The sequence below is a fragment of the Strigops habroptila genome, chromosome 14, assembly GCF_004027225.2.
Source record: "Strigops habroptila isolate Jane chromosome 14, bStrHab1.2.pri, whole genome shotgun sequence".
Taxonomy (NCBI): domain Eukaryota; kingdom Metazoa; phylum Chordata; class Aves; order Psittaciformes; family Psittacidae; genus Strigops; species Strigops habroptila.
Window position 1 is genome coordinate 813,787 of NC_044290.2, and position 10,404 is coordinate 824,190.

Consider the following 10,404-nt stretch of genomic DNA (forward strand, 5'->3'; position numbering starts at 1 on the left):
GTTTGTAGGTGTTTTCCCTGCCTGGGACCTCTGCAGAGGCTGTGTCACACCAGGGTGCTTGAAGTGGAACAGAAGCAAGATCCTACAAAGTCAGGTTGACTTTGGAGTTCCCTGGTATTGCAGTGGTACAGAGCAGCTCCTGCTGCTGCAGCAGCATTCCCAACCCTCCATCACTGTCTCTTGACCTAACACTTCACTTTTGGGTCAGGCTCAAAAATCTTTGGAAAGGCAAGAAACAGCCTCCTTGGGTTGGTATCCCTTATTTGTCAGATACCTTGATATATTGCTTCACTGATAACAGCCTTCTGTCCTCACCAAGCCTCAATGGTGCCATTTACAGAGGAGTTGTGGAACATCACGTCTTTTATACGTGTCACTTTGCTTAATGGAACGCTGAAGGAGGTCCGGCTGTACCACCTCTTCTCTTGGTCTCCCAGCTCTTCCCCTCCTGTATCCCACCCTCCAGGAGCTCCAGAGCAGGGCTGGCAGGCCTGCAAACTGTAGGGCCTCATGGGTTTTGGTGGTGACTAAAGAACATCTGAGAAGTACCTCATGGTGGATATGCTGGGGAAGACAAGGAGGTGGGAGATGGGCTGAGGAGGAGCAGAGAGCCAGGACAGAGTCTGGGCTTCGCTGGGTCTTGTCAGTCGTGCAGGACTAGGGAAGCTTGCAGTCACCCACAGGTATGATGTGCTCGTATGCCAGTGACTGCACGGAGGGGAGCAGGAAGCTCTGGCACCCGCATCTTCTCTTGGATCAGGTGGCTGGAAACTGCATGTGCGAAACCAGTGCTCTTATTTGGGTTTAATGACTTCCATGTCTTTGCCATCTGGCAGCCAGCAGTGCTTGGCTTGCCACATTCTGGAGATGTCCTGGACAAGTGCTAATTGTGGGGACAACAAGCTAGCAATGTCTTCTGAAGTCACTGCTGAAGGCAGTGGTCAGTGCTAGCACAGGGCTGTCGCCGTGCCTCCTTGCAGAGTGCCCCAGATGAGAGGTAGCAGGTCTCCAAGGGAGAGCATCCCAAGGGACCTTTCCATAAAGCTGTGCTCTGTGTCAGAGCATGCTCCTGTCGCTGGGGCTGTGCAGTGGCCTCTCTGCATGTGGCCACTTGGGGCACAAGCCCCTCCAGTGGGGATCCCCCCATGGATGCTGGGGCAGAGCCACCCTGCAGAGCAGAGAGCAGCAGGGGATGCCAGCGTTGCTAGCTCATGCCCACACTGATGGAATAGCAGGCTGCTCCAGAGGAAATGTTGACAGAGTCCAGATTAAACCAATAAAAACATCTCCATGTGCTGGGGATTTGCCATCAACAAGAGGCAAAACAGTCTGTGGATTTAGCCAATGCTTTAATCATCTCTCCTCTGTGCCAAGAGAAAGAAGTCTTAGAGAAAAACCCACCCAAACAAATCCAAGCCCGGCAATTCCCCAAGGAAAGGGCAGGCTATGAACACAAAAAACTTGTTCATCACACACAGCATCACAGATGCTGTATCACCCTGATACCTAAATAGGTCATTTTAGTCTTTCCTTGCATATTCCCATGGCATCATGAGTCACAGTGGTTTCACTTTGCCCAAAAAAGCAAATAGGGCATTGGTGGGATCTGCTGTCTTTGCTTTGCTAGTGCAGCACAAATGGCATATGAGAAAAGGCAAAATCTGCCCTGAAGCTTCAATTGCTGGTCTCTGACTTTCTAAAACCAGGCATTTCACTGTGTGGGGGCTTGGATGGGGCCGCAGAACCGAGTGGCTCCAGTAAATGATGCTGCAGAGCAGCATCCACATGTTCTGCAGCTTCATGTTCAGGATGGTGAGGGCTGCTGGGGCTGAGGAGGACATCGGGACCAGTCAGGAGCACAGGTCTTCAGCTTGGCCTTTGAGTTCAGCTGTAAGGGACATGCTGAGTGTGAGGTATTGGCTGACAGACGGGCACAGCCAGGCCCAGTCTGCTCAATGAAAGGCAGAAAATATATTGAAACAGGTCAGAAAGTGCCTGGTTGGACCAAGGCGTCTCGTTTCCTTTCTGTCCCGTGCTGAAGGTTTCTCAGGAGAGCTCAGCTCAGGCGCCCAGATAAGAGACAAGTCTCTGAACTGGCCAGTACTGAGTATTCAAAGGACTTCAGGAAACCTGCCCCATCAGCCTGTCCTCTGCATAAGGTCAGCCTGGAGATAGCCGTGTCCTCAGACCATTGGTGCCGAGCGGCAGGCTCAGAGCTGCAGCCCCATGTCTTCCTCTCCCATTAGCTCCCACCAGCTCCATCAGCTGCCACCAGTGAGGTGCATCAAGGTGATGTGGTGAGAGGTGGCAGTGGGTGGGAGGAGAGGGGACGGCTGAGTCACCTCGCAGATGGGTGGAAATGCTCCGGGTCCGTTTGGACACGTCACTGCTGAGACGATCCGCAAGGGCACAAACGCACAGCATCGTCTCGGCTCACATGAGTCATGGGTTGGCTTTCCCAGTGCAGGCAGCAGCTCTTGGTGTCACCACCAGAGCCACTGCGAGACCTTCACCAACCTCTGGGACCCCCGAGGGCCTCAGCAGGGTTCACACTCTCCTCCTTGTGTTTTTTTTCTCTCTTCTGCTGCTGTGTATTGGTGTCCCAGAAGAGCAAGAGAAGGGCCAGTGCCCGAGGATGCTGCTGCCTGTGGGTGAAGGCTCCAAGATCCAGCCCTGGCACAGAGAGCTGCTATCTCCAAGGAGATGACATGCTGGTCCTGGTACAAGAGCTGAGCATGGATCACTCCATGCAAAGACAAATAAATATATTTGCTTCCCCTTGAGAAATGGATTTTCCCTGGCCTGAAGTGCTCTCAGCATGTGCCTCTCACGGCCATGGCGAGAGCACAGCCAGGCTGGAGGTGTCTCATTGCTGGGGAAGGAGGCCCAGGCATGGCAGCAGGAAGGGAATGTCCCTTGGGAATTAGGGGAAGGTCTTCCTGTACAAGGAGTCACTGCAGACCCATAGCCCCATGCAGGAGGCTAAGAAGAGAGCAAGAGAAAGCATTCCATTTACAGAATCAGAGAATCCCAGACTGGTTTGGGTTGGGAGGGAGCTTAAAGCTCACCCAGTTCCAACCCCCTGCCATGAGCAGGGACACCTTCCACTAGAGCAGGTTGCTCCAAGCCCCTGTGTCCAACCTGGCCTTGAACACTGCCAGGGATGGGGCAGCCACAGCTTCTCTGGGAAAAGTCTGTGCCAGCGCCTCAGCACCCTCACAGGGAAGAGCTTCTGCCTCAGAGCTCGTCTCAATCTCCCCTCTGGCAGGTTAAAGCCATTCCCCTTGGCCTGTCCCTACAGGCCCTTGCCCAAAGCCCCTCTCCAGGTTTCCTGGAGCCCCTTTAGGCACTGGAGCTGCTCTAAGGTCTCCCCTTCAGGAGCCTTCTCTTCTCCAGGCTGAACCAGCCCAGCTCTCTCAGCCTGGCTCCAGAGCAGAGCTGCTCCAGCCCTCGCAGCAGCTCCGGGGCCTCCTCTGGCCTCGCTCCAGCAGCTCCACGTCCCTCTTGTGCTGTTGCCCCAGAGCTGGATCAGGACTGCAGGGGGGGTCTCCCCAGAGCGCAGCAGAGGGGCAGGATCCCCTCCCTGACCTGCTGCTCACTCTCGGGGGGTGCAGCCCACTGCAAGGAGGTGTTACTGCCAGGGCTCTCAGTGCACCTACGGGCTCTGTGACCCCTTTCCCAGCCACCATGGGTCTGGTTGCCTGTGCTCAGGGACAGCCCTCAAGTGGGACAGCCGTTGACGCTGGAAAAGCAGGTAAGATGTGAGGAGCTGTGTGGAGCCTTCTCTGGAGCTTCCTCTGCTTTGCCTGGGAGCTGTATTTATGCTCAGATCCTTGGTCCTTGCCTTTTAAGTAAGCCTGTGCCCAGCCTTGTACCTGGCTGATTCTCACCTTGCCTTGCTGACTTGACTTTCTGGCTTCACCTTAAAGCTGCCTCATCGCTGCAGGCTGGCGTGGGCATCACTGGGCACAGCCATGGACCTTTCTGCTCTCGCTCGCACACCCCTGGGCTGCGTCCTGACAGTGAGGGCATCCTCCTGCCTGTTTGCTGTCACCTTAGCTCCTTCCCTGGAGGAGCATCCCACCCCCGCAGCTCCTGACAGGCATTTCACTGTGTGGGGGCATTATCCCTGCTTTATAGAATGAACATAATATAATCGTTGAAGTGTAGGCAGATGGTGGCTGCAGCAGCTTTTACTTTTCCTTGCCAGCTGAAATGCCACTCACCTCCCACTGCTCTGGGGATCTATTCAGAACTACACAGGACACGTCGTGGCCCACACTGCATTTGCATGTCAAGGTTTCAGAAAGAAATGAGCTCTTCCACATATAGCAGCTGGGAAGCAGTTACTGCCCTTGCCTCTGCAATGGGGACTTTCACTGTTGTGTTTTCTTCTGCGCTGGCATCACACTGAGGACACTGCCAGGGTCATTTTCTGCTGATGGACGGGAACTCGCTAAGCTTCAATGGCCCAACATGGGTCTGAGCTCAGAGGCTGGAGGGGAATTGGATTTCCTGGGTGAGTCCTTGCTGACACCTGACCTGAGGTACTGTGTTTCTAACAGAGTTTATTCGCATGAATTCAAGCTTGAAGAGATAGCAACAGCAAAGACACAAAAGGAGCATCCTCTGTTCACACTCTGCAGCGAGTGTTCCCACCCCAAACTCATCCTTCCTCTGCGTTCCAAATGCGCAGCCAGCACCGGCTCTGAGGGGCATCCGTTCCCCTCGTCACTCATGAAAGCAGAGGTTTGGGTGAAGGGAGGGGGTTAATCTGTGCCTTCCTCAGGCTCCAAGGAAGGTGTGAGGTGCCTGACCAACCCCCAGGTGTTATAGACAGACCAACAGGACTCAGACAGTTCTAGAGGATGCATTAGCTGAATGCATCACCTCAGGGCAGGAGTCACTACTGGAGGGAAGGGAACAGAGCATGTGATCAATGGTCTCACCTCAGTATCTGTAAGCTTATGTCATTGGGTGCTTGGTCCATTGAAAGGTCCTCCCCAAAAGACTCTAAGCCTGGCCTGAACTTGTTTTGTATTCATCCTGTCAGCCCCTCCAATGAACAGCTGAATGCTCAGTGCAATAGCCTTGTCTGGTTCATCCTTCACCTGTATCCATTCCACATTGAGGGGGAAGCTGAGTTCTATTACGTAGCACGTGGCTGTGCAGAGAAATCCACATCCACGGATGTGCTGGCTGTAGCTCTCCCGAAGCACAGTCACCCGACCCCATTGCGTCATCCCTTGCAGGTATCTCAGAGCTGGGTGGGATGTCCAAATGTGAGCACTAGTACTAATCCCTATTTGAGATTATATTCCTGTCCCAGCCTGCTCTCCCTATCTTGCATGCTTTGCATGAACCCCATCTGCCAGAGAAGGCACCCCAATGGCATCTGGGATGAAGCTGTGGGATGGAGTTTCTCTGATGTTTCCAGTCCTCCCAGGAAATTAAGAGACACCTTCGGGCATTTGGTTATTTTTAATAGTATAACAGATACCAGCAACTGTACAGGGCACAAGAGCCAGAAGGGATGAAACTTCACTGGTGGAAGCTACAATCTCTCTGGGGCCCTCTGTCCTCCTCTTCCCACCCTTGCTGAGCCCCTCACGTTGGCATGTCCTGTAGGTGTAGCTGCTCGCTGGCGGTCCTGCATGTCCTCTTTCCCCTCCATGGAGATGTCTGCAAGGTCTTGGATAAGCTGCTGAATCTAGGGTAGGGAAGAGAGATGGCAGAGCTCAGAGCAAGGATGGGAACAGGAGGCAGAGGGGACCTTGTTGGCCCTGCACCACCAGAACGGGCTTTTGTGGGTGAGTCCAAGTTCAAGGCAAGGGTGAGTAAAACCAAACCGTGGCCATGGGTTGATCTGCATCCCCTGCACCCACTGCCCCAGTCTGCCTGGCTCCCCCTCCTCCTGCTCCCACAGGCACCTCCTTGGACGAGACAGGTTTGCCTGGTGTCCTCTGCCCCTTCCCCGTGCCCTGGAGTGAAAAGGAAGGTGTCTGTTGGGCACGTTGATTTCCCTCCCCTCCCTTTGGGCAGCTGAGAGTTACTCCTGCTCCTCTTTCTGGGCAGGGAGAAGGGGTCTGGCTTGGCTCTACCATGTTCAGTTGTCCATGGCTGTCATCCACTGGCACGTTCAGTTTGGCTTTCATCTGCCTGTTGGCGCACTGGAAGAGGTTGAGGATGGCCATCCTGATGGTCCCCAGCTCCAGGGTCGTCTTGGTACTTGTTTTCTGGATGTCAGCCCAGCAAGTCTCCTGAGAGGAGAGGAGACATGCAACATGGGGACATGCCCCAGCAAAGATGCTGCTTCAGCACTGGAGGCCCTGGCTTGGAGACCCTAACTTCAGCACTCCTCTGTTTTGCTAGGAAGAACCTGTCCGTGCCCAGGGCTGCAGTGGTTCAGCTTGATGTGGAGGAAGCAGATCCAGGAAGCATGCCAGAAACCTCCCCATGCTTGTGCCAGCTCCTGCAGTCCTCAGTCTGGCAGGTCAGGTCCTCGCTGCACAGCAGGGCTGGCTGGTACCTTGGGAGCAGCACATCCCACTGCTGGCCTCCCAGACCGGGTGCTTTCCAGCTTTGCTTGATGGGACCCAACTCCTGGAGCCTGGAGCCTCCAATAGTGGATTTGGCTGGGCCGCCTCAGAGCGAAGCAAAGTGAGCAGAGGTCAGCAGAGCTGGAGGCATTTCTGTACACTAAGCACTGGCCACACGTTGATGTGCCTCGTTGCAGCCCAGTTAGCACCAGTCTGGCCACTTCTGGACTGGTGAGGAGGGAGAAGGGGTAAGCCCTGATGGGCAGATAATAAAAATTAACAAAGCCAACTTCACTCTGAGGCCTGAGCCATGACCAGTGAAGACCACGAGATACGTTACACTGAAGCCCAGTGACAGGGATGATGCTGCAAGGAATGGTGAATGGAAACGAGTATGAGCAGGCCAGACAAACCCAACGGCATGTGATGCAGGAGGCTTGGGTTTTGTGCCAAGACCTCCCCAAAGCCTGGTTAACTGATCCCTTTTGACTGTGAGCTCAAACAAGGAGTGGAAGATCATGATGGCCTTGTGAGGAGAGCCTTGTTTTAACCCGTGCTGTAACATGCTCCAGACCTGCTCTGTCATTCTTCATTCTACAACTCCTTGGAAGGGTGAAATTACACATCTCCTCCAATCACAAAGGCTGCTTACTGGGCCTTGCCATGACCCCATGGCTTAGGGGTGAGCCATCAGCTGGTCTTAACACAGCCATGCCTTGGAGATCCTCCCCTGCCCCCCCCACATTTCCTCACCCAGAACTGGGTGTCTTCTTTAGCCTGGTCAAAACATTGTTGGAGCTCCACCAGCTTGTTTTTGTAGTGCAGGATCTCAGCTTCTTTCTCCTCTGTGTACTGGTCCAGGAACACCCTGGCTTGCTGGGACATTTCCTTGTGCCTCCGTTGCGACTGCTCCAGGTCCTTGTGCACCCTCAACAGCGTCTTGTAGCTCGAAATGACTTCTTGGATGTCCTCAAACTGCAGCACAGGGCTCCTGGTGTTAGTGATCCCCCTGCCCTCCCCTCATTGTGATTGTATGTCTCGTGCTGCTCAGCTCCCTGCCCTGACCAGGGACAACATCTCCCCTTGCTGAAAGATCTTCCTTTCTTGGCAAGACTATTACCCCAGCTGGTTTGTGGACGTGGCCCCGGTCCCTGTATGATGACATCCCGCTGTGCTGGTCCCAGAGCTGTCACTGCTAGAAGCAAGGGGAGATCTTGCACCTCTTCCCCAAGGAGCAGTGCAATGATAGAACACAAAGCACAACTGCAACTGCTGAGCCATCTGGACATGGGAGGGGGCAGCTGGGACTGCAGGAGTATGAGCAATGCATAGAGTGATGCCCAGGCATCCTGAGAGGGGGCACAGCTTTTGTGACAACTGCCTGTGTTCCCATTCCCAGGCAGCTTTTCACTTTTCCCAAACCGTCAATGTGACATGCAAGTGACACCAAGGGGTCCCCACCCCTCTCAGCCCTTTGCTTGTCCCCTTTCTAACAGTTTTTCTTTAGTTTTCTTAAGCTTTCATCTCCCTTCTGGTTCTCCTCACCTAACTCTGCTCCCCTTGGCTCACCTTGGTTGCAAGGAACTACATCCCATGCCATCTGAGGTCTCTAGGTCTGACCAAGTGTTATGATTTCCCTGGACTTGCTTTATCTCCTCTAGGTTCAACATCCACATAAAGCCCTCCTTGAGGCCATGATCTGCCCAAACTCACCTGTGAGATCTTCACCACATCCTCCAGGTATTTTTTGAAGATGGAGTACTTCTGCACTTTGTTGTAGAGTTTCTCGTGATTATTTCTCAGGACTTCCAGTTCCCTTCTAGCTCTCAAAAGCTCAAACTCCTTTTGTATCGTCTTCTCTCTCTCTTCAGCTCTTTTCTTCAGAGCTTGGTCTCGCATCCTATCATCTTCCTGGTGATGTTTCCCCACCAGCACACACGCAGAGAGAAAGGAAGACATGGGAAGATGGAGTTGGGTCACTCAACAGCTCTGGGAGGAGATACCTTCGCAGAGGAGAGATTAGTCCTGGAGCAGCCATGGGAGCATTTTCCCTCCCTGTTTAACAGGGCCACCCCTCTTGCATCAACCCTCCAGCCTGGGAGAGGTCTCTGATTTTCAGACCTGCTGGTGTCTGTCCCTGCAGGACACCTGAGTGCCAACAGTGGGGACAGGCTGAGCCCCTTCCTGGGGGGACATCACACTGGTACAGGGCAAGCTCCCTCCTGCCCCAGCTCTAGGAGGTCTTCCCACATCTGTGGTGCAAAATCCTTGCCCTGCCAGTGCTGTTCCTCACAGGTCCAGGCTCCAGGGGGGCTCGGGCAGACGTGGTGGCCCCAGGCTGTATCCCAGGGCAGGAGGCGGTGTGTGGTGCTGACCTTTACGATCCTCAGGGATTTCTCCATGTGGGTTTTCAGCTCAGCCTCCTGGGTGTGCAGGTCCTGCCACCGACAGGCCACGGCTTTCATCCTCTCCTTGAACTCCTGGCAGCACAGAGCGAGTGTGTCTCGGCTGCTCACACTCGCAGCCAGACCCTGCCCTCTGCTGCCCTCCAACAAACCCTTCCAACCATGCCCCAGCACCCTCCCAGCTTTTCACCTCCTTCTTTGCCTCCAGAGCCTTTCGCATCAGTTTGGCTTCTTTCTTCTTCTCCTGGAGACGGATAAATGGGGACAGGGAGTCCTCCTCTGCCTGTCGCAGTTTCCTGCACAGAAGGTTTCCTCGAGGTTACGTGCTGCTCCAGTGCCTTGGCAGGGCACGGGGTTGTTCTGCTCATGCTCTGAGCGGGATGATGGGGCACAGCATCCCAGCACTGGTTTAGATCCCACCTGGCAGAGTGGCATCCCCACCCTCCCCAGCAGGGATCCCACTGACCGAGCAAGGGGGTGTTACAGGGAGCAACAGGGCTGGGGAAGAGAGGAACAAGAGGAGACTGGAGTGGTGGAGACAAGGGATGTGAGTTTGTCACGGCAGGGGAAGGAGGGTTGGAGGGGACAGGAGGAGGGGATGGGAGCAGGCGAAGGACCCCCCTCACCTCTGCAACTGCAGGAGGTTCCGCCCGTATTCGATGCGGAAATAGTCCAGCAGCTCCTCATCGTACATGGTGGCCATTGCTCCAGCCACGGGCAGAGCTCAGGTCCTCCCAGCACCGCTCCTCTCCCAGCTCAGAGCTGCCCTGCAAGCCCCAGCAGTGTGTGTGGAGGCAGCCGGGCAGCGGGTGAGCCCCTGCGTGCCCCTGGCCTCTGCCTTGCCCCTGTTGTGCCCAGGCCACCAGCTGCTGGTGGCAGTTGTCATGGAACGGCTGCCGGGACAGCTGGAAGACGCTGGGGTGGTTGCCTGGATGCGGCAGCGGGGACTGACCACAGTGTCCTGGGCAGCTGACCACAGGCTCTGGGGAGCTGAACTAAGGCAAAGTCCTTTCCTTTCCTCTCATTTTCTCTGCTTTTCCCCTGCTACATTTCATCCCCTGTGCCCTGTGGCCTCTGCTGTCTTGCGCAGGCATTGCAGTGCCCCCAGCATCCACTGCCCCCGAGCCCAGGGCAGGAGTGTGCTCCCTCTCTCCCAAAGCACCAGATGGAAAGACAGCTAAACTGAGGCTCATCCCCGGGGATGCTGATCACTGCCCATGGTTCTCTCTCTGTGTGGGACTGAGCTCTACCATGAGCTAAAAATTAACTGTGTGGTTGGTTGGTTGTTTTTTCGCCAGAACAAGGTACATGAACATGGTCCATTGCCCGGTATAAAGGGGTGATATTTATGGGTCAGGTGGAGGAAAACCTACAGATGATGGTGACCTTTGGTTCTGCTCCTTAAACAAGAGATTCCAGCCTCTGATGTTTTGCTTCTGTCAATCTCTGATCCCTCACTG

General features: G+C 54.7%; 1 protein-coding gene across 2 annotated transcripts; it reads right to left on the bottom strand.

The window, feature by feature from the left end:
* Positions 1–5,465: 5,465 nt before the first annotated feature.
* CCDC42 (coiled-coil domain containing 42) lies at positions 5,466–9,851 on the bottom strand. Of its 2 annotated transcripts, XM_030506239.1 has the most exons (6): positions 9,571–9,851; positions 9,135–9,240; positions 8,915–9,019; positions 8,253–8,450; positions 6,102–6,260; positions 5,466–5,710 (listed from the first exon to the last, which is right to left on the bottom strand). In XM_030506239.1, exons 1-6 carry the CDS (start codon positions 9,645–9,647, stop codon positions 5,555–5,557), a joined length of 801 nt encoding a protein of 266 aa, XP_030362099.1. In that variant the 5' UTR covers positions 9,648–9,851; the 3' UTR covers positions 5,466–5,554. The 2 variants fall into 2 exon arrangements, 1 of the variants encoding a protein (XP_030362099.1); XR_003994348.1 differs by lacking the exons at positions 6,102–6,260; positions 8,253–8,450; positions 8,915–9,019; positions 9,135–9,240 and having other exon boundaries at positions 5,467–5,710.
* Between the last annotated feature and the right edge of the window lie 553 nt (positions 9,852–10,404).

Excerpts from the sequence above, each read along its gene's own strand:
- CCDC42 (XM_030506239.1), bottom strand. The coding sequence starts at position 9,647 with ATGGCCACCATGTACGATGAGGAGCTGCTGGACTATTTCCGCATCGAA. Across the intron at positions 6,261-8,252 it reads ATGTGGTGAAGATCTCACAG|GAGACTTGCTGGGCTGACAT; the intron begins GTGAGTTTGGGC and ends CTCTCCTCTCAG. Across the intron at positions 5,711-6,101 it reads GCCATGGACAACTGAACATG|ATTCAGCAGCTTATCCAAGA; the intron begins GTAGAGCCAAGC and ends TCCCTACCCTAG.